The sequence below is a fragment of the Oncorhynchus kisutch genome, linkage group LG30 (genome assembly GCF_002021735.2).
Source record: "Oncorhynchus kisutch isolate 150728-3 linkage group LG30, Okis_V2, whole genome shotgun sequence".
In the NCBI taxonomy this organism is placed as follows: Eukaryota; Metazoa; Chordata; class Actinopteri; order Salmoniformes; family Salmonidae; genus Oncorhynchus; species Oncorhynchus kisutch.
The window spans coordinates 45598270-45622899 of record NC_034203.2 but is presented as its reverse complement, the minus strand read 5'-3'; the positions used below and the strand labels follow the sequence as shown (position 1 = coordinate 45622899).

At 46.6% G+C, this 24630-nt stretch overlaps 1 protein-coding gene across 1 annotated transcript in view; it reads right to left on the bottom strand.

Moving 5' to 3' along the window:
- The window catches only part of LOC109883252 (PDZ domain-containing protein GIPC1-like), a 37997-nt gene that overhangs the window by 5668 nt on the left and 7699 nt on the right, over positions 1 to 24630 (bottom strand). Inside the window, exons 2-3 of the mRNA XM_031810275.1 lie at positions 11899 to 12084; positions 2759 to 2939 (exon numbers count right to left, since the gene is read on the bottom strand). Coding sequence (XP_031666135.1) covers positions 2759 to 2939; positions 11899 to 12084 — 367 coding nt within the window. The remainder of the gene's footprint in view (positions 1 to 2758; positions 2940 to 11898; positions 12085 to 24630) is intronic.

The following is a 24630-nucleotide window of genomic DNA, read 5'->3' as shown; positions in this document are numbered from 1 at the left end:
TTAAAGCCTACACTAGTCCCCAGCTGTCCACTCACCTTTTAAAGCCTACACTAGTCCCTGTTGTCCACTCACCTGTTAAAGCCTACACTAGTCCCCAGCTGTCCACTCACCTGTTAAAGCCTACACTAGTCCCTGTTGTCCACTCACCTGTTAAAGCCTACACTAGTCCCCAGCTGTCCACTCACCTGTTAAAGCCTACACTAGTCCCCAGCTGTCCACTCACCTGTTAAAGCCTACACTAGTCCCTGTTGTCCACTCACCTGTTGAAGCCTACACTAGTCCCCAGCTGTCCACTCACCTGTTAAAGCCTACACTAGTCCCCAGCTGTCCACTCACCTGTTAAAGCCTACACTAGTCCCTGTTGTCCACTCACCTGTTAAAGCCTACACTAGTCCCCAGCTGTCCACTCACCTGTTAAAGCCTACACTAGTCCCTGTTGTCCACTCACCTGTTAAAGCCTACACTAGTCCCCAGCTGTCCACTCACCTGTTAAAGCCTACACTAGTCCCCAACTGTCCACTCACCTGTTAAAGCCTACACTAGTCCCTGTTGTCCACTCACCTGTTAAAGCCTACACTAGTCCCCAGTTGTCCACTCACCTGTTAAAGCCTACACTAGTCCCCAGCTGTCCACTCACCTGTTAAAGCCTACACTAGTCCCCAGCTGTCCACTCACCTGTTAAAGCCTACACTAGTCCCCAGCTGTCCACTCACCTGTTAAAGCCTACACTAGTCCCCAGATGTCCACTCACCTGTTAAAGCCTACACTAGTCCCCAGCTGTCCACTCACCTGTTAAAGCCTACACTAGTCCCTGTTGTCCACTCACCTGTTAAAGCCTACACTAGTCCCCAGCTGTCCACTCACCTGTTAAAGCCTACACTAGTCCCCAACTGTCCACTCACCTGTTAAAGCCTACACTAGTCCCCAGCTGTCCACTCACCTGTTAAAGCCTACACTAGTCCCCAGCTGTCCACTCACCTGTTAAAGCCTACACTAGTCCCCAGCTGTCCACTCACCTGTTAAAGCCTACACTAGTCCCCAGTTGTCCACTCACCTGTTAAGGCCTACACTAGTCCCCAGCTGTCCACTCACCTGTTAAAGCCTACACTAGTCCCCAGCTGTCCACTCACCTGTTAAAGCCTACACTAGTCCCCAGCTGTCCACTCACCTGTTAAAGCCTACACTAGTCCCCAGCTGTCCACTCACCTGTTAAAGCCTACACTAGTCCCTGTTGTCCACTCACCTGTTAAAGCCTACACTAGTCCCCAGTTGTCCACTCACCTGTTAAAGCCTACACTAGTCCCCAGCTGTCCACTCACCTGTTAAAGCCTACACTAGTCCCCAGCTGTCCACTCACCTGTTAAAGCCTACACTAGTCCCCAGCTGTCCACTCACCTGTTAAAGCCTACACTAGTCCCCAGCTGTCCACTCACCTGTTAAAGCCTACACTAGTCCCCAGCTGTCCACACACCTGTTAAAGCCTACACTAGTCCCTGTTGTCCACTCACCTGTTAAAGCCTACACTAGTCCCCAGCTGTCCACTCACCTGTTAAAGCCTACACTAGTCCCCAGCTGTCCACTCACCTGTTAAAGCCTACACTAGTCCCTGTTGTCCACTCACCTGTTAAAGCCTACACTAGTCCCCAGTTGTCCACTCACCTGTTAAAGCCTACACTAGTCCCCAGCTGTCCACTCACCTGTTAAAGCCTACACTAGTCCCCAGCTGTCCACTCACCTGTTAAAGCCTACACTAGTCCCCAGCTGTCCACTCACCTGTTAAAGCCTACACTAGTCCCCAGATGTCCACTCACCTGTTAAAGCCTACACTAGTCCCCAGCTGTCCACTCACCTGTTAAAGCCTACACTAGTCCCTGTTGTCCACTCACCTGTTAAAGCCTACACTAGTCCCCAGCTGTCCACTCACCTGTTAAAGCCTACACTAGTCCCCAACTGTCCACTCACCTGTTAAAGCCTACACTAGTCCCCAGCTGTCCACTCACCTGTTAAAGCCTACACTAGTCCCCAGCTGTCCACTCACCTGTTAAAGCCTACACTAGTCCCCAGCTGTCCACTCCCCTGTTAAAGCCTACACTAGTCCCCAGTTGTCCACTCACCTGTTAAGGCCTACACTAGTCCCCAGCTGTCCACTCACCTGTTAAAGCCTACACTAGTCCCCAGCTGTCCACTCACCTGTTAAAGCCTACACTAGTCCCCAGCTGTCCACTCACCTGTTAAAGCCTACACTAGTCCCCAGCTGTCCACTCACCTGTTAAAGCCTACACTAGTCCCTGTTGTCCACTCACCTGTTAAAGCCTACACTAGTCCCCAGTTGTCCACTCACCTGTTAAAGCCTACACTAGTCCCCAGCTGTCCACTCACCTGTTAAAGCCTACACTAGTCCCCAGTTGTCCACTCACCTGTTAAGGCCTACACTAGTCCCCAGCTGTCCACTCACCTGTTAAAGCCTACACTAGTCCCCAGCTGTCCACTCACCTGTTAAAGCCTACACTAGTCCCCAGCTGTCCACTCACCTGTTAAAGCCTACACTAGTCCCCAGCTGTCCACTCACCTGTTAAAGCCTACACTAGTCCCCAGCTGTCCACTCACCTGTTAAAGCCTACACTAGTCCCCAGCTGTCCACACACCTGTTAAAGCCTACACTAGTCCCTGTTGTCCACTCACCTGTTAAAGCCTACACTAGTCCCCAGCTGTCCACTCACCTGTTAAAGCCTACACTAGTCCCCAGCTGTCCACTCACCGAAGGCCTTCATGGGCTCCACCAGTTTGAGGGTGAACTTCTGGTCTTTCGGCAGCTCCTTCAGCATGCGAGCCACCTCGTAGTGACGTGATCCCACAATGTTCTTCCCGTTGATGCATTCTATGTGGTCTCCTACAGAGATCACCTTCACCTTGTCCACCACACTGCCCTCCTTGATTCGCTGTTGGGGGGACCGGGGGGGAGAGAGACATCTATAAGACATTTCATCACACTGCCCTTCAATGTCAAGAGATGAAACAAGAGAAGAGTCCCCCTCAGCCAGCTGGTTCTGAGGCTCAGTTCACCAACCCAAACAAACCCCATAGAGCCTCAGGACAGCACTCAGAACATCTGGCCCAACCAAATCATCACAAAGCAAAGACACCACAACACAACTAAGTAAACTTCAATGCTATTTGTCTCTAAACAGACAGTACATGGTGACAGACTAATTATCTGTTCAGGAAAACACTGACTTGGTACAGACTCTGTGAGCACAGTCTGGCTATAGAGACCGGTTGTCACAGACAAACCTGGCTGTCCAGAGAGGACAGTCTGGCTATAGAGACTGGTCGTCACAGACAAACCTGGCTGCCCAGAGAGGACAGTCTGGCTATAGAGACCGGTCGTCACAGACAAACCTTGCTGCCCAGAGAGGACAGTCTGGCTCTACAGATCGGTCGTCACAGACAAACCTTGCTGCCCAGAGAGGACAGTCTGGCTCTACAGACCGGTCGTCACAGACAAACCTGGCTGTCCAGAGAGGACAGTCTGGCTATAGAGACCGGTTGTCACAGACAAACCTGGCTGTCCAGAGAGGACAGTCTGGCTATAGAGACTGGTCGTCACAGACAAACCTGGCTGCCCAGAGAGGACAGTCTGGCTATAGAGACCGGTCATCACAGACAAACCTTGCTGCCCAGAGAGGACAGTCTGGCTCTAGAGATCGGTCGTCACAGACAAACCTTGCTGCCCAGAGAGGACAGTCTGGCTCTAGAGATCGGTCGTCACAGACAAACCTTGCTGCCCAGAGAGAACAGGCTGTGCTCACTCTGCTCCAGGGGAGAGGTAGAGACAGAGCTGCATTTCCTATTACACTGTGACAAATACTCAGACCGAAGAGAATCTTTCTTTCTCAAAATTATAATTCAATACAAATAATTTTAAACTTATAAAAGATTAAGAAAAAATTAAATATTTATTGGGTGAAAAGCCTAAATGTGCAGTTTTGGCAGCCAAATATGTGTCCTCCTGCCACAACCTCCATGTCATCTACAAGACCCTGCTAGGTAAAGTCCCCCCTTATCTCAGCTCGCTGGTCACCATAGCATCTCCCACCTGTAGCACACGCTCCAGCAGGTATATCTCTCTAGTCACCCCCAAAACCAATTCTTTCTTTGGCCGCCTCTCCTTCCAGTTCTCTGCTGCCAATGACTGGAACGAACTACAAAAATCTCTGAAACTGGAAACACTTATCTCCCTCACCAGCTTTAAGCACCAACTGTCAGAGCAGCTCACAGATTACTGCACCTGTACATAGCCCACCTATAATTTAGCCCAAACAACTACCTCTTTCCCTGCTGTATTTATTTGATTTATTTTGCTCCTTTGCACCCCACCCCATTTTATTTCTACTTTGCACATTCTTCCATTGCAAATCTACCATTCCAGTGTTTTACTTGCTATATTGTATTTACTTTGCCACCATGGCCTTTTTTTGCCTTTACCTCCCTTATCTCACCTCATTTGCTCACATCGTATATAGACTTGTTTATACTGTATTATTGACTGTATGTTTGTTTTACTCCATGTGTAACTCTGTGTCGTTTTATCTGTCGAACTGCTTTGCTTTATCTTGGCCAGGTCGCAATTGTAAATGAGAACTTGTTCTCAACTTGCCTACCTGGTTAAATAAAGGTGTTCTCAACTGGCCTACCTGGTTAAATAAAGGTGTTCTCAACTAGCCTACCTGGTTAAATAAAGGTGTTCTCAACTTGCCTACCTGGTTAGCCAGTGAAAAGTGCAAAGTAATGTCGATAATATTTCCCATCTTGTTTTGTCTTGTCTTTCATACCAATTCATGTGTCTTCTCCGTCATGTTGACACTGGTCTACTACCAGGTCATGTGTCTTCTCAGTCATGTTGACACTGGTCTACTACCAGGTCATGTGTCTTCTCAGTCATGTTGACACTGGTCTACTACCAGGTCATGTGTCTTCTCAGTCATGTTGACACTGGTCCACTACCAGGTCATGTGTCTTCTCAGTCATGTTGACACTGGTCTACTACCAGGTCATGTGTCTTCTCAGTCATGTTGACACTGGTCTACTACCAGGTCATGTGTCTTCTCAGTCATGTTGACACTGGTCTACTACCAGGTCATGTGTCTTCTCAGTCATGTTGACACTGGTCCACTACCAGGTCATGTGTCTTCTCAGTCATGTTGACACTGGTCCACAACCAGGTCATGTGTCTTCTCAGTCATGTTGACACTGGTCTACTACCAGGTCATGTGTCTTCTCAGTCATGTTGACACTGGTCTACTACCAGGTCATGTGTCTTCTCAGTCATGTTGACACTGGTCCACTACCAGGTCATGTGTCTTCTCAGTCATGTTGACACTGGTCCACTACCAGGTCATGTGTCTTCTCAGTCATGTTGACACTGGTCTACTACCAGGTCATGTGTCTTCTCAGTCATGTTGACACTGGTCTACTACCAGGTCATGTGTCTTCTCAGTCATGTTGACACTGGTGTACTACCAGGTCATGTGTCTTCTCAGTCATGTTGACACTGGTCCACTACCAGGTCATGTGTCTTCTCAGTCATGTTGACACTGGTCCACTACCAGGTCATGTGTCTTCTCAGTCATGTTGACACTGGTCTACTACCAGGTCATGTGTCTTCTCAGTCATGTTGACACTGGTCCACTACCAGGTCATGTGTCTTCTCAGTCATGTTGACACTGGTCTACTACCAGGTCATGTGTCTTCTCAGTCATGTTGACACTGGTCCACTACCAGGTCATGTGTCTTCTCAGTCATGTTGATACTGGTCTACTACCATTGCTTTAATGTATTGTTGTTCTCATTAATATTGTTGTTGTAGTTGTTGTTAATGGTAATCCCATGTCCACTACTACTATTATTATTGCTGTGTGTCCCACCATTTATTGATATATACATTTTTAATTTTTAATATATTTTCTATATGTATACTTTGACAATGTATGTAATGAGGAACTTGTCATGTCAATAAAGTCAATTGAATTGAGATAGTGACAGAGGGAGACAGAGAGAGACAGACAGAGACAGAGAGAGCGAGAGAGAGGGAGACAGAGAGAGAGAGAGCGAGAGAGAGGAAGACAGAGAGAGACAGACAGAGACAGACAGAGGGAGAGAGACCGCGAGAGAGATCAAAAGCCAAATGTTAACATTATCATTGTAGCTCCCTCCAGTAACCAAGAACACAACCGTTCCTTGATTTTACGAGTGACTTATTAGCTTGGTATAACTCTGAAGTGCTGACATACATAAACAGTTTAGCCGGAGCTGTAACAGTATCAGATTAAACACATGAATAAAGGAAAATAACCTAATTGGCTGCTTATTACAGAAGGGAGGAAATCAAAAACTTCACATTTATTATTCCTTGCATGAATTCAGGCTTCCTCCTTAATTATTATAACGTTATCATCCTAACATACACGCTTCACCCTTAATTATTATAACGTTATCATCGTAACATGCACACTTCCTCCTTAATTATTATAACGTTATCATCCTAACATACACTCTTCACCCTTAATTATTATAACGTTATCATCCTAACATACACGCTTCACCCTTAATTTTTATAACGTTATCATCCTAACATACACGCTTCACCCTTAATTATTATAACGTTATCATCCTAACATATACGCTTCACCCTTAATTATTATAACGTTATCATCCTAACATACACGCTTCACCCTTAATTATTATAACGTTATCATCCTAACATACACGCTTCACCCTTAATTATTATAACGTTACCATCCTAACATACACACTTCAACCTTTACGAACGAACCCCGAAGACATGAAAACTTAGCTAAGACAGCGCGGGTTTGCCTTCACTCCAAAGGTGTGTTACTACGATAATAGTCCCCGTTCCAACAGTTCTGAGCCACATAGTTCCGCTTGTCTTATCGTTCCCCCTCATAGCGAACACGGAAACAATTCAAACAAAAACAACGACATCGACCTTACAGGTTCATTATCAGTTACAATCACAACTTTTTGCCTTCTTTGATTTCAGACAAAAACTACTTCTGAAATATGTTTTAAAGTTCTAACTACAATCAGTTACAACAAATAAATGATGCTACAGTGTGTTGTATGATTTATCCTTTCCAGGTAAATCCCGAAAAAAGATTAGTAAAAAAAAACTGGCTTCAAGAAACGTCCTATAAAGGAGAAGTTGAAAGGCTTCTCTTTGATAATGAGAGGCTTCAGAGAGTTTAAATGAAGAACAGATATTTGCAATGCAGATTTATCTCCTAATTTAGGGGCATCTGTTCTGTACTGGATGGGTTTTGGTTGCTGTGTGAATATTAATTATCAATCTAATACAGGCTGATTCTGCTGAGGCTGACAAAAATCGAATCACATTTTATTTGTCACAAAAACATATTTACCGGATGTTATTGCAGGTGTAGCGAAATGCTTGTGTTCCTAGTTCCAACAGTGCAGTAATATCTAACAATTCACAACAATACACACAATCTAAAAGTAGAAGAATGGAATTAAGAAATATATTAATATTAGGACGAGCCATGTTGGAGTGGCATTGACTGAAATACAGTAGAATACATTATATACAGTATGAGATGAGTAAAGCAGTATGTAAACATTATTAAAGTGACCAGTGTTTCCATGTCTATGTATATGGAGCAGCAGTCTCTAAGGTGCAGGGTTGAGTAACCGGGTGGTAGCCGGGTAGTAATGGCTGTTTAACAGTCTGATGGCCTTGAGATAGAAGCTTTTTTCAGTCTCTCCGTCCCAGCTCGGGGTGAACAGGACGTGGCTCGGGTGGTTGATGTCCTTGATGATCTTTATGATCTTCCTGTGACATCAGGTGGTGTAGGTGTCCTGGAGGGCAGGTAGTTTGCCCCCGGTGATGCGTTGTGCAGACCTCACTACCCTCTGGAGAGCCTTACGGTTGTGGGCGGAGCAGTTGCCGTACCAGGCGGTGATACAGCCCGATAGGATGCTCTTGACTGTGCATCTGTAAAAGTTTGTGAGTGTTTTTGGTGACAAGCCACATTTCTTCAGCCTCCTGAGGTTGAAGAGGCGCTGCTGCGCCTTCTTCACCACGCTGTCTGTGTGGGTGGACCAATTCAGTTTGTCAGTGATGTGTACGCCGAGGAACTTGAAGCTTTCCACCTTCTCCACTGCGGTCCCGTCATTGTGGATAGGGGGGTGTTCCCTCTGCTGTTTCCTGACGTCCACGATCATCTCCTTAGTTTTGTTGACGTTGAGTGAGAGGTTATTTTCCTGACACCACACTCCGAGGGCCCTCACCTCCCCACTGTAGGCCGTCTCGTCATTGCTGGTAATCAAGCCAACTACTGTTGTGTCGTCTGCAAACTTGATGATTGAGTTGGAGGCGTGCTTGGCCACACAGTCATGGGTGAACAGGGAGTACAGGAGAGGGCCCCAGTGTTGAGGATCAGCGGAGTGGAGATGTTGTTTCCTACCATCACCACCTGGGGGCAGCCCGTCAGGAAGTCCAGGACCCAGTTGCACAGGGCGGGGTCGAGACCCAGGGTCTCGAGCTTAATGATGAGTTTGGAGGGTACTATGGTGTTGAATGCTGGGCTGTAGTCGATGAACAGCATTCTCACATTGGTATTCCTCTTGTCCAGATGGGTTAGGGCAGTGTGCAGTGTGGTTGAGATTGTATCGTCTGTGGATCTATTGTGGCGGTAAACAAATTGAAGTGGGTGTAGGGTGTCAGGTAGGGTGGAGGTGATATGGTCCTTGACTAGTCTCTCAAAGCACTTCATGATGACAGAGGTGAGTGCTACGGGGCGATAGTCATTTAGTTCAGTTATCTTTGCTTTCTTGGGTACAGGAACAATGGTGGACATCTTGAAGCATGTGGGGACAGCAGACTGGGATAGGGAGAGATTGAATATGTCCGTTAATTAACACTCCAGCACGCTCTGAGGACGCGGCTGGGGATGCCGCCTGGGCCGGCAGCCTTTCGAGGGTTAACACGTTTAAATGTCTTACTTCGACTACGGAGGAGGAGAGCCCACAGTCCTTGGTAGCGGGCCGCGTTGGTGGCACTGTGTTTTCCTCAAAGCGGGGGAAGAAGGTGTTTAGCTTGTCCGGGAGAAAGATGTCGGTGTCCGCGACCTGGCTGGTTTTCTTTTTGTAGTCCATGATTGTCTGTAGACTCTGCCACATACATCTCGTGTCTGAGCCGTTGAATTGTGAGATGGAGTTTCTCACTCACTAAACCCTCATCAACGACCAGCTCCCTGCATACCACTTCACAATATCCACTATTACTATGGGCCCTGGTCAAATGTAGTGCCCTACATAGGGAGTAACCCTAGTCAAATGTAGTGCCCTACATAGGGAGTAGCCCTGGTCAAATGTAGTGCCCTACATAGGGAGTATCCCTGGTCAAATGTAGTGCCCTACATAGGGAGTAGCCCTGGTCAAATGTAGTGCCCTACATAGAGAATAGGGTGCCATTTGGGACTCAGACATTGTCCCTAAGCAGGTTTGTGTCCCCAGGGGTGTGAGTCTGATGTTGGGGTGTCTGTCCGATGTTGGGGTGTCTGTCTGATGTTGGGGTGTCTGTCTGATGTTGGGGTGTCTGTCTGATGTTGGGGTGTCTGTCTGATGTTGGGGTGGGTGTCTGTCTGATGTTGGGGTGGGTGTCTGTCTGATGTTGGGGTGTCTGTCCGATGTTGGGGTGTCTGTCTGATGTTGGGGTGGGTGTCTGTCCGATGTTGGGGTGTCTGTCCGATGTTGGGGTGTCTGTCTGATGTTGGGGTGTCTGTCTGATGTTGGGGTGTCTGTCTGATGTTGGGGTGTCTGTCTGATGTCGGGGTGTCTGTCTGATGTCGGGGTGTCTGTCTGATGTTGGGGTGTCTGTCTGATGTCGGGGTGTCTGTCCGATGTCGGGGTGTCTGTCTGATGTTGGGGTGTCTGTCTGATGTTGGGGTGTCTGTCTGATGTTGGGGTGTCTGTCTGATGTTGGGGTGTCTGTCTGATGTTGGGGTGTCTGTCTGATGTTGGGGTGTCTGTCTGATGTTGGGGTGTCTGTCTGATGTTGGGGTGTCTGTCCGATGTTGGGGTGTCTGTCTGATGTTGGGGTGTCTGTCTGATGTTGGGGTGTCTGTCTGATGTTGGGGTGGGTGTCTGTCTGATGTTGGGGTGTCTGTCTGATGTTGGGGTGTCTGTCTGATGTTGGGGTGTCTGTCTGATGTTGGGGTGTCTGTCTTGTCTGTCCAATGTAAACGCTGACTAATCAAACCCCTTATCAGTAGTAAATCACTGGTGTGTAATGCACTGAAGATGCCATGATGACATGACGCTTCACGGACACAAGGTGGCGTCTTGGAGCAATTGGTTTCACTCTCTCTATGCAAGACGTTGGTGGAAAACTCTGACCTTAAGGAGTACTAAACTTGCATCTCTTCAATAATCAAGAATTTTGCTCTGACTGTCTGGGGGTGGTCTGAGTGGGGAGGGAACCTAGTTGTTATTGGCAGAGAGGGTCTGAGTGGGGAGGGAACCTAGCTGTTATTGGTAGAGAGGTTCTGAGTGGGGAGGGAACCTAGCTGTTATTGGTAGAGAGGTTCTGAGTGGAAGAGGGAACCTAGCTGTTATTGGTAGAGAGGGTCTGAGTGGGACAATTTCCCAGTATTATTCCAACCTCATAGTGTGGAAATATACAGTATATAAAATGCAGGAAAATCATGTTTTTGTCACGCCCTGATCTGTTTCACCTGTCTTTGTGATTGTCTCCACTCACCTCCAGGTGTCACCCGTTTTTCCCATTATCCCCTGGGTATTTAGTCCTGTGTTCTCTGTTTGTTTGTTGCCAGTTCGTCTTGTCATGTCAAGTCAACCAGCGTGTTTTTCCGTGCTCCTGCTTTTTCCAAGTCTCTGTTGTTCTAGTCCTCCCGGTTCTGGCCTTTGCCTGTCCTGACACTGAGCCCGCCTGCCTGACCATTCAGCCTGCCTGCCACTCTGTACTTCCTGGACTCCGACCTGGTTCTGATATTTTGCCTGTCCACGGCCCGTCTCTTTCCTGCCCCTTGTTTTATAATCAGAGACTCTAAACATCTGCCTCCAGTGTCTGCATCTGGGCCCTGTATCGTTATAGTGTTTGACTGCATCTGGGCCCTGTATCGTTATAGTGTTTGACTGCATCTGGGCCCTGTATCGTTATAGTGTTTGACTGCATCTGGGCCCTGTATCGTTATAGTGTTTGACTGCATCTGGGCCCTGTATCGTTATAGTGTTTGACTGCATCTGGGCCCTGTATCGTTATAGTGTTTGACTGCATCTGGGCCCTGTATCGTTATAGTGTTTGACTGCATCTGGGCCCTGTATCGTTATAGTGTTTGACTGCATCTGGGCCCTGTATCGTTATAGTGTTTGACTGCATCTGGGCCCTGTATCGTTATAGTGTTTGACTGCATCTGGGCCCTGTATCGTTATAGTGTTTGACTGCATCTGGGCCCTGTATCGTTATAGTGTTTGACTGCATCTGGGCCCTGTATCGTTATAGTGTTTGACTGCATCTGGGCCCTGTATCGTTATAGTGTTTGACTGCATCTGGGCCCTGTATCGTTATAGTGTTTGGCTGCATCTGGGCCCTGTATCGTTATAGTGTTTGACTGCACTGGGCCTTTAATGATTCAACCATTGTATAATATATGAGATACGATTCAATAAATGTATTGATTTCATTGATTCAATCTATTCGATTGATTGACTGTTAGATTATTGGTAAACGATAGACAGACGGACGGATTAAGTGAACAGGATCTGGGGAGGGAGAGGCAGACACACAGATAGACAGACGGACGGATGGACAATCGTATCAACAGATGAACTCCTACATACCTTGATGAAGGCGTAACCCGCCCCGTTATCTGTGATGGTGAGGCCCAGGGCGTCCTCTGACTTAAACACCTCCACCTCCTTCTTAATGGCTTTAATGTGGGCGAATATAAAGTCCTCCAGGCCGATCTGACCACCAAGCAGCTTCTCCATGTCGATCTTATGGGTGTTCAATGTACAGAACAGGATCTGGGGAGGGAGAGACAGACAGACAAATTAATGAACAGGATCTGGGGAGAGACAGACAGACAGACAGACAGACTATGAGTTCTATCAGTTCTATGAGAACACAACATAACACTGAACAAAAATATAAACGCAACATGCAACAATTTCAAAGATTTGACTGAGTTCATATAAGGATATCAGTCAATTAAAATAAATTCATTCGGCCCTAATCTATGGATTTCACATGACTAGGAATACAGATATGCATCTGTTGGTCACAGATACCTTAACAAAAAAGGTAGGGGTGTGGATCAGAAAACCAGTCAGTATCTGGTGTGACCATTTGCCTCATGCAGCACAACACATCTCCTTCACATAGAGCTGATCAGGCTGTTGATTGTGGCCTGTGGAATGTTGTCCCACTCCTCTTCAATGGCTGTGCGAAGTCGCTGGATATTGTGCGTGAACTGAAACACGTTGAAGTACAAGTCGATCCAGAGTATCCCAAACATGCTCAATGGGTGACATGTCTGGTGAGTATTCAGGCCATGGAAGAACTGGGACATTTTCAGCTTCCAGGAATTGTGTCCAGATCCTTGCGACATGAGGCCGTACATTATCATGCTGAAACATGAGGTGATGGTGGAGGATGAATGGCACGACAATGGGCCTCAGGATCTCGTCACGGTATCTCTGTGCATTCAAATTGCCATCAATAAAATGCAGTTGTGTTCGCTCTCCATACCATACGCCACCATGGGGCACTCTGCTCACAACGTGGACATCAACAAACCGCTCGCCGACACCACGCCATTTGGCCGGTACAATTGAAACCTGGAATCATCCGTGAAGAGCTTCTCTAACCTGCCAGTGGCCATCGAAGGTGAACATTTGCCCACTGAGGCTGAAATGCAGTCAGATCAAGACCCTGATGTGGACGAAGAGCACGCAGATGAGCTTCCCTGCGACGGTTTCTGACAGTTTGTGCAGAAATTCTTTGGTTGTGTAAACCCACAGTTTTATCAAGGGTGGCTGGTTTCAGACTATCCCGCTGGTGAAGAAGCCCGGATGTTAAGGTCCTGGGCTGGCGTGGTTAATTCTCTAAAAGGACGTTGGAGGAGGCTTATGGTAGAGAAATTAACATGAACATTTCTGGCAACAGCTCTGGTGGACATTCCAGCAATCAGCATATTAATCGCACGCTCCTTCAAAATTTGAGACATCTGTGGGATTGTGTTGTGACAAACCTGCACATTTTAGAGTTGTTTTTTTATTGTCCCCAGCACAAGGTGCACCTGTGTAATGATCATGCTGTTTAATCAGCTTCTGATATGCCACAACTCTCAGGTGCACTAAATTTGAGAGAAATAAGCTTTTTGTGTGTATGGAAAATTTCTGGGATCTTTAATTTCAGCTCATGAAACATGGGACCAACACTACACATCAACGTGAATCCATTTTGTAAGAAGCATTTGTTTGTTACCCAGACCCCTGTTTTACGCTGCTGCTACTCTTTGTTTATGATATATGCATAGTCAGTTTAACACTACCTACATGTACATATTACCTCAATTACCTCAATCTAAGCTAGATGCCCTCAATCTCACACAAATCATCAAGGAACCCACCAGGTACAACCCTAAATCTGTAAACAAGGGCACCCTCATAGACGTCATCCTGACCAACTGGCCCTCCAAATACACCTCCGCTGTCTTCAACCAGGATCTCAGCGATCACTGCCTCATTGCCTGTATCCACTACGGATGCGCAGTCAAACGACCACCCCTCATCACTGTCAAACGCTCCCTAAAACATTTCTGCGAGCAGGCCTTTCTAATCGACCTGGCCCGGGTATCCTGGAAGGATATTGACCTCATCCCGTCAGTTGAGGATGCCTGGTCATTCTTTAAAAGTAACTTCCTCACCATTTTAGATAAGCATGCTCTGTTAAAGAAATGCAGAACTAAGAACAGATACAGCCCTTGGTTCACTCCAGACCTGACTGCCCTCGACCAGCACAAAAAGATCCTGTGGCGGACTGCAATAGCATCGAATAGTCCCCGCGATATGCAACTGTTCAGGGAAGTCAGGAACCAATACACGCAGTCAGTCAGGAAAGTCAAGGCCAGCTTCTTCAGGCAGAAATTTGCATCCTGTAGCTCTAACTCCAAAAAGTTTTGGGACGCTGTATAGTCCATGGAGAACTAGAGCACCTCCTCCCAGCTGCCCACTGCACTGAGGCTAGGTAACACGGTCACCACCGATAAATCCATGATTATCGAAAACTTCAACAAGCATTTCTCAACGGCTGGCCATGCCTTCCTCCTGGCTACTCCAACCTCGGCCAACAGCTCTGCCCCCCCCCCCCGCAGCTACTTGCCCAAGCCTCTCCAGGTTCTCCTTTACCCAAATCCAGATAGCAGATGTTCTGAAAGAGCTGCAAAACCTGGACCCATACAAATCAGCTGGGCTTGACAATCTTGACCCTCTATTTCTGAAACTATCCTCCGCCATTGTCGCAACCCCTATTACCAGCTTGTTCAACCTCTCTTTCATATCGTCTGAGATCCCCAAGGATTGGAAAGCTGCCGCAGTCATCCCCCTCTTCAAAGGGGGAGACACCCTGGACCCAAACTGTTACAGACCTATATCCATCCTGCCCTGCCTATCTAAGGTCTTCGAAAGCCAAGTTAACAAACAGATCACCGACCATTTCGAATCCCACCGTACCTTCTCCGCTATGCAATCTGTTTTCCGAGCTGGTCATGGGTGCACCTCAGCCACGCTCAAGGTCCTAAACGATATCATAACAGCCATCGATAAGAGACAATACTGTGCAGCCGTATTCATCGACCTGGCCAAGGCTTTCGGCTCTGTCAATCACCACATTCTTATCGGCAGACTCAACAGCCTTGGTTTCTCAAATGACTGCCTCGCCTGGTTCACCAACTACTTCTCAGACAGAGTTCAGTGTGTCAAATCGGAGGGCCTGTTGTCCGGACGTCTGGCAGTCTCTATGGGGGTGCCACAGGGTTAAATTCTCGGGCCGACTCTTTTCTCTGTATACATCAATGATGTCGCTCTTGCTGCTGGTGATTCTCTGATCCACCTCTATGCAGACGACACTATTCTGTATACTTCTGGCCCTTCTTTGGACACTGTGTTAACAAACCTCCAGACGGGCTTCAATGCCATACAACTCTCCTTCCGTGGCCTCTAACTGCTCTTAAATGCAAGTAAAACTAAATGCATGCTTTCCAACCGATCGCTGCCTACACCTGCCAAACATACCCTCATAAAACCCACCATCCTACCGATCCTTGACTTCGGCGATGTCATTTACAAAATAGCCTCCAACACTCTACTCAACAAATTGGATGCAGTCTATCACAGTGCCATCCGTTTTGTCACCAAAGCCCCATATACTACCCACCACTGCGACCTGTATGCTCTCGTTGGCTGGTCCTCACTACATATTCGCTGCCAAACCCACTGGCTCCAAGTCATCTATAAGTCTTTGCTAGGTAAAGCCCCGCCTTAGCTCAGCTCACTGGTCACCATAGCAACACCCACCCATAGCACACACTCCAGCAGGTATATTTCACTGGTCATCCCCAAAGACTAATCCTCCTTTGGCCGCCTTTCCTTCCAGTTCTCTGCTGCCAAAGACAGGAACGAATTGCAAAAATCACTGAAGCTGGAGACTCACATCTCCCTCACTAACTTTAAGCATCAGCTGTCAGAGCAGCTCACAGATCACTGCACCTGTACATAGCACATCTGTAAATAGCCCACCCAACTACCTCATCCCCATATTGTTATTTTTTTTTTGCTCCTTTGCACCCCAGTATCTCTACTTGCACATTCACCTTCTGCACATATATCACTCCAGTGTTTAATTGCTAAATTGTAATTATCGCCATTATGGCCTATTTATTGCCTTACCTCCCTAATCTTACCTTATTTGCACACACTGTATATAGACATTTCTATTGTATTATTGACTGTATGCTTGTTTATCCCATCTGTAACTCTGTGTTGTTGTTTGTGTCACACTGCTTTGCTTTATCTTGGCCAGGTCGCAGTTGTAAATGAAGAACTTGTTCTTAGGGTTCTTAGGGTTCAACATGCTAACAGAGGTAAGACAAGTGTGATGTCAACATGCTAACAGAGGTAAGACAAGTGTGATGTCAACATGCTAACAGAGCTAAGACAAGTGTGATGTCAACATGCTAACAGAGCTAAGACAAGTGTGATGTCAACATGCTAACAGAGGTAAGACAAGTGTGATGTCAACATGCTAACAGAGGTAAGACAAGTGTGATGTCAACATGCTAACTGAGGTAAGACAAGTGTGATGTCAACATGCTAACAGAGATAAGACAAGTGTGATGTCAACATACTAACAGAGGTAAGACAAGTGTGATGTCAACATGCTAACAGAGGTAAGACAAGTGTGATGTCAACATGCTAACAGAGCTAAGACAAGTATGATGTCAACATGCTAACAACGCTAAGACAAGTGTGATGTCAACATGCTAACAGAGCTAAGACAAGTGTGATGTCAACATGCTAACAGAGCTAAGACAAGTGTGATGTCAACATGCTAACAGAGCTAAGACAAGTGTGATGTCAACATGCTAACAGAGATAAGACAAGTGTGATGTCAACATGCTAACAGAGCTAAGACAAGTGTGATGTCAACATGCTAACAGAGCTAAGACAAGTGTGATGTCAACATGCTAACAGAGGTAATACAAGTGTGATGTCAACATGCTAACAGAGCTAAGACAAGTGTGATGTCAACATGCTAACAGAGCTAAGACAAGTGTGATGTCAACATGCTAACAGAGCTAAGACAAGTGTGATGTCAACATGCTAACAGAGGTAATACAAGTGTGATGTCAACATGCTAACAGAGATAAGACAAGTGTGATGTCAACATGCTAACAGAGCTAAGACAAGTGTGATGTCAACATGCTAACAGAGGTAAGACAAGTGTGATGTCAACATGCTAACAGAGGTAAGACAAGTGTGATGTCAACATGCTAACAGAGCTAAGACAAGTGTGATGTCAACATGCTAACAGAGGTAAGACAAGTGTGATGTCAACATGCTAACAGAGGTAAGACAAGTGTGATGTCAACATGCTAACAGAGATAAGACAAGTGTGATGTCAACATGCTAACAGAGCTAAGACAAGTGTGATGTCAACATGCTAACAGAGCTAAGACAAGTGTGATGTCAACATGCTAACAGAGCTAAGACAAGTGTGATGTCAACATGCTAACAGAGGTAAGACAAGTGTGATGTCAACATGCTAACAGAAGTAAGACAAGTGTGATGAGAGAGAGAGAGGGTGGAGTATTAGAGAGAGAGAGGGAAAGAAAGAGTGAGAGAGAGAGGGTGGAGTATTAGAGAGAGAGAGGGAAAGAAAGAGTGAGAGAGAGAGGGTGGAGTATTAGAGAGAGAGAGGGAAAGAAAGAGTGAGAGAGAGGAGAGGGGGTGGGCCATTCACAGGTACAGTGCATTAGAAAATATAAACGTTTGATTCGTGACTATCTCTCTTCTCTTCCTTTCTCCAGCTCTTCTCTCTCACACAATTAGAGGCTCATTAAAATTCAACAGATTTTAATTGTGAGAGAGTGATGCCTACCTACCTGTTCTCATGTAGCAGGTCAGGCCATTACCCAGAAGGCCATGGGAGAGACAAACAGTAGAATACGCTGTCAATGAAATCAGGGCCTTCACGCTCTCTCTCCCTCTGACACTTCTCTTTCATGTCTCTCTCTTCTCATCCTTTCTCTAGCTCTGCTCTCTTGCACAGAATGTTCTCTGCCTCTCCTGACACACACACACACACACACACACACCTGAACTTTACCGGCCTGACTCACAAGGACACATCCACCTCCCTCCTGTCCTCCCTCTACCTCCCTCCTCTTTCTCCCACGTCCTGCCATCTCACACAGGCTACAACTGAGGGAGGTAGAACACATGGAGGTAGAACTGAGGCACATGAAGGTAGAATTGAGGGAGGTAGAACTGAGGGAGGAAGAACTAAGGGAGGTAGAACTGAGGGAGGTAGAACTGTGGGAGGTAGAACACATGGAGGTAGAACTGAGGGAGGTAGAACTGTGGGAGGTAGAACTGAGGGAGGTAGAACACATGGAGGTAGAACTGAGGGAGGTAGAACTGTGGGAGGTAGAACTGAGGGGGGTAGAACTGAGGGAGGTAGAACTGAGGGGGGTAGAACTGAGGGAGGTAGAACTGAGGGAGGTAGAACTAAGGGAGGTAGAACTGAGGGAGGTAGAACTGAGGGTGGTAGAACTAAGGGAGGTAGAACTGAGGAAGGTAGAACTGTGGGAGGTAGAACTGTGGAAGGTTAGGCACATGGACATGGAAGGTGTAAAAAAAACATGGCCTGACAGTCTGTCTGATTTAATTCAAGACCGAAATTAAACTACTCTAGAACCGACAATGTGGGTCTATCAAAACGAATAAAACTACTCTAGAACCGAAAATGTAATCTATTATAATATGCTACGCACAACATACATTTTGGACATGGGTGGCCCAAAGAATGGAACCCACAACCCTGGCGGTGCAAGCGCCATGCTCTACCAACTGAGCCCACAACCCTGGCGGTGCAAGTCCCATGCTCTACCAACTGAGCCCACAACCCTGGCGGTGCAAGTCCCATGCTCTACCAACGGAGCCCACAACCCTGGCGGTGCAAGTCCCATGCTCTACCAACGGAGCCCACAACCCTGGCGGTGCAAGTCCCATGCTCTACCAACTGAGCCCACAACCCTGGCGGTGCAAGTGCCATGCTCTACCAACTGAGCCCACAACCCTGGCGGTGCAAGTACCATGCTCTACCAACTGAGCCCACAACCCTGGCGGTGCAAGTCCCATGCTCTACCAACTGAGCCCACAACCCTGGCGGTACAAGCGCCATGCTCTACTAACTGAGCCCACAACCCTGGCGGTGCAAGCGTCATGCTCTACCAACTGAGCCATACAGGACAATGTACAGTGCCATAGGAAAGTATTCATACCCATTGACTTGTTCCACATTTGGACTTATTCCAGCTCATCACCCGTCTAACACCATCCCTGCCGTGAAGCATGGTGGTGGCAGCATCATGCTACGGGGATGCATTTCAGCAGCAGGAACTGGGAGACTAATAAGGATGGAGGGAACAATGAATGGAGCCAAATACAGGCAAATCCTTGATGAGAACCTTCAGAGAGCAAACGACCTTAGACTGGGGTGAAGATTTACATTCCAATGGGACAATGACCCCAAGTATACAACCAAAGCAATGCTGGAGTGAACAACATGGCTATATATACAGGGTACCAGTACTGAGTCGATGTGCAGGGTATGAGGTAATAACATGGTTATATATACAGGGTACCAGTACTGAGTCGATGTGCAGGGTACGAGGTAATAACATGGTTATATATACAGGGTACCAGTACTGAGTCGATGTGCAGGGTACGAGGTAATAACATGGTTATATATACAGGGTACCAGTACTGAGTCGATGTGCAGGGTACGAGGTAATAACATGGTTATATATACAGGGTACCAGTACTGAGTCGATGTGCAGGGTATGAGGTAATAACATGGTTATATATACAGGGTACCAGTACTGAGTCGATGTGCAGGGTACGAGGTAATAACATGGTTATATATACAGGGTACCAGTACTGAGTCGATGTGCAGGGTATGAGGTAATAACATGGCTATATATACAGGGTACCAGTACTGAGTCGATGTGCAGGGTATGAGGTAATAACATGGTTATATATACAGGGTACCAGTACTGAGTCGATGTGCAGGGTATGAGGTAATAACATGGCTATATATACAGGGTACCAGTACTGAGTCGATGTGCAGGGTACGAGGTAATAACATGGTTATATATACAGGGTACCAGTACTGAGTCGATGTGCAGGGTATGAGGTAATAACATGGTTATATATACAGGGTACCAGTACTGAGTCGATGTGCAGGGTACGAGGTAATAACATGGTTATATATACAGGGTACCAGTACTGAGTCGATGTGCAGGGTATGAGGTAATAACATGGTTATATATACAGGGTACCAGTACTGAGTCGATGTGCAGGGTACGAGGTAATAACATGGTTATATATACAGGGTACCAGTACTGAGTCGATGTGCAGGGTACGAGGTAATAACATGGCTATATATACAGGGTACCAGTACTGCTCAGCGCCGTCCCGTTCTGTGAGCTTGTGTGGCCTACCACTTCGCGGATGAGCTGGTGTTGTTCTTAGACGTTTCCACTTCACAATAGCAGCACTTACAGTTGACCGGGGGGCAGCTCTAGCAGGACAGACATTGGATTAACTGACTTGTTGGAAAGGTGCCATTCTATGACGGTGCCAAAGTCACTGAGCTCTTCAGTAAGACCATTCTATTGCCAATGTTTGTCTATGGAGATTGCATGGCATTGTGCTTGATTTTATACACCTGTCAGCAACGGGTGAGCCTGAAATAGCTGAATCCACTAATTCGAAGGGGTGTCCACATACTTTTGTATATATAATGTAACTAACTGAATACTGTATTTAACTAACTGAATACTGTATATAACTAACTGAATACTGTATATAACTAACTGAATACTGTATGTAACTAACTGAATACTGTATATAACTAACTGAATACTGTATATAACTAACTGAATACTGTATGTAACTAACTGAATACTGTATATAACTAACTGAATACTGTATATAACTAACTGAATACTGTATGTAACTAACTGAATACTGTATATAACTAACTGAATACTGTATATAACTAACTGAATACTGTATATAACTAACTGAATACTGTATATAACTAACTGAATACTGTATATAACTAACTGAATACTGTATATAACTAACTGAATACTGTATGTAACTAACTGAATACTGTATATAACTAACTGAATACTGTATATAACTAACTGAATACTGTATATAACTAACTGAATACTGTATATAACTTGTTTAAGGAATTTTGTTGCTTCATCTCATGAGAAAACCATGGAATATTTCTAATGGCTGACCTAGATGTGCAATGACATGCTGACATGACAGATGCTGTGGTAATTTGCCCAACCAAGATGAAGGAAGTTCAGGTGAATCTGATCATTCATTGACCGACTGTCTGACTGCATGACTGACTGACTGACTGTCTGTCTGACTGTCTGACTGACTGTCTTTCTGTCTGACTGCGTGACTGACCGTCTGTCTGACTGACTGACTGTTTGACTGTCTGCCTGACTGACTGTCTTTCTAACTGTCGGTCTGTCTGACTGACTGTCTGTCTGACTGTCTGTCTGTCTGACTACAATGAACAACAATAGAAGTGCAACATTAAACCCTTTCTCAGATTTTACAGAGATAAAAATTTTCATATATGGAAATTAATTAGTCTCTAATCTATATATTTGACTGGGAATACAGATCTGCATCTGTTGGTCACAGATACCTTAAGAAAAAGTTAGGGACGTGGATCAGAAAACCAGTCAGTATCTGGTGTGACCATTTGCCTCATGCAGCACAATACATCTCCTTCACATAGAGTTGATCAGGCTGTTGATTGTGGCCTGTGGAATGTTGTCCCACTCCTCTTCAATGGCTGTGTGAAGTCGCTGGATATTGGTGGGAACTGGAACACGCTGTCGTACACGTCGATCCAGAGCATCCCAAACATGCTCAATTGGTGACAGTATACAGGCTATAGAAGAACTGGGACATGAAGAGCTGTTAGGGTCATGTACTGTAGGTCTGGTTGTTGACAGCTGTTAGGGTCATGTACTGTATGTCTGGTTGTTGACATGAAGAGCTGTTAGGGTCATGTACTGTAGGTCTGGTTGTTGACATGAAGAGCTGTTAGGGTCATGTACTGTAGGTCTGGTTGTTGACATGAAGAGCTGTTAGGGTCATGTACTGTAGGTCTGGTTGTTGACAGGAAGAGCTGTTAGGGTCATGTACTGTAGGTCTGGTTGTTGACATGAAGAGCTGTTAGGGTCATGTACTGTAGGTCTGGTTGTTGACAGCTGTTAGGGTCATGTACTGTATGTCTGGTTGTTGACAGGAAGAGCTGTTAGGGTCATGTACTGTAGGTCTGGTTGTTGACATGAAGAGCTGTTAGGGTCATGTACTGTAGGTCTGGTTGTTGACAGCTGTTAGGGTCATGTACTGTAGGTCTGGTTGTTGACATGAAGAGCTGTTAGGGTCATGTACTGTAGGTCTGGTTGTTGACAGGGAATACAGCCCATCAGCATTAAGTCCGGTTGATCATTGACATGGATGCTCTGTGCTTCAGAATGAGTAATGCCTACATGATGATCATTATGATAATGACACAAATAAAACGCTTCAGGAAAAGGGACATTTCTTTGGATCTGGAGTTTTTCCTTCCGACTCTAGAAACAAAACATCCCTTGATAAAGACCTTTATGAAGGGGACAGGAGTTTTTCTCAGTCAGGTGTGTCACAAAGAGGTTGTATTCAGGTGACAATCAGAGTCACCTCAACCTATTCCTTCCTGTCTGTGACATCACACCCCAACCTCTGAGCAGCCAATGGGAACTCTACGTCTCAACCTTGTTTATGTCTCACCCGCTGTGTGCAACCCTTCTATATCCTTGGCTGGTGAACAACTACTTAATCAACTGAACCCCTTTCACCGAAATCACGGCTAAGCTCACAACTGAGCTCTGTCTGAGCTCTGTCTGTCTGAGCTCTGTCTGCCTGCCTGCCTGCCTGCCTGTCTGTCTGAGCTCTGCCTGTCTGTCTGTCTGAGCTCTGTCTGCCTGCCTGCCTGTCTGAGCTCTGTCTGCCTGCCTGCCTGTCTGTCTGTCTGAGCTCTGTCTGCCTGCCTGTCTGTCTGTCTGTCTGAGCTCTGTCTGCCTGCCTGCCTGTCTGAGCTCTGTCTGTCTGTCTGAGCTCTGTCTGCCTGCCTGCCTGCCTGTCTGTCTGAGCTCTGCCTGCCTGTCTGTCTGTCTGAGCTCAGTCTGCCTGCCTTTCTGTCTGTCTGTCTGGCTAAGCTCTGTCTGCCTGCCTGCCTGTCTGAGCTCTGTCTGCCTGTCTGTCTATCTGAGATCTGTCTGCCTGCCTGCCTGCCTGTCTGTCTGAGCTCTGTCTGCCTGCCTGCCTGTCTGAGCTCTGTCTGTCTGTCTGTCTGAGCTCTGTCTGCCTGCCTGCCTGCCTGCCTGTCTGTCTGAGCTCTGCCTGCCTGTCTGTCTGTCTGAGCTCAGTCTGCCTGCCTGCCTGTCTGTCTGGCTGAGCTCTGTCTGCCTGCCTGTCTGAGCTCTGTCTGCCTGCCTGTCTGTCTGTCTGAGATCTGTCTGCCTGCCTGCCTGCCTGTCTGTCTGAGCTCTGTCTGCCTGCCTGCCTGTCTGAGCTCTGTCTGCCTGACTGCCTGTCTGTCTGTCTGAGCTCTGTCTGTCTGAGCTCTGTCTGCCTGCCTGTCTGTCTGGGTCAACAGCATCAATGTAACAGTATAACTTTAGACCATCCCCTCGCCCCTACCCGGTGCGAACCAGAGACCCTCTGCACACATCAACAACAGGCCCCCACGAAGCATCGTTACCCATCGCTCCACAAAAGCCGCGGCCCTTGCAGAGCAAAGGGGGAACCACTACTTCAAGGTCTCAGAGCAAGTGACGTCACCGATTGAAACACTATTTAGCGCGCACCACCGCTAACTAGCTAGCCGTTTCACATCCGTTACAGTAACATCAGGTCTCTCTCAGTATTAACACCAGGTCTCTCAGTATTAACACCAGGTCTCTCTCAGTATTAACACCAGGTCTCTCTCAGTATTAACACCAGGTCTCTCTCAGTATTAACACCAGGTCTCTCTCAGTATTAACACCAGGTCTCTCTCAGTATTAACACCAGGTCTCTCTCAGTATTAACACCAGGTCTGTCTCAGTATTAACACCAGGTCTCTCTCAGTATTAACACCAGGTCTCTCTCAGTATTAACATCAGGTCTCTCTCAGTATTAACACCAGGTCTATCTCTCTCTCTCTCAGTATTAACACCAGGTCTCTCTCAGTATTAACACCATGTCTCTCTCTCTCTCAGTATTAACACCAGGTCTCTCTCAGTATTAACACCAGGTCTCTCTCTCAGTAGTAACACCAGGTCTCTCTCAGTATTAACACCAGGTCTCTCTCAGTATTAACACCAGGTCTCTCTCAGTATTAACACCAGGTCTCTCTCAGTATTAACACCAGGTCTCTCTCAGTATTAACACCAGGTCTGTCTCAGTATTAACACCAGGTCTCTCTCAGTATTAACACCAGGTCTCTCTCAGTATTAACATCAGGTCTCTCTCAGTATTAACACCAGGTCTATCTCTCTCTCTCTCAGTATTAACACCAGGTCTCTCTCAGTATTAACACCATGTCTCTCTCTCTCTCAGTATTAACACCAGGTCTCTCTCAGTATTAACACCAGGTCTCTCTCTCAGTAGTAACACCAGGTCTCTCTCAGTATTAACACCAGGTCTCTCTCAGTATTA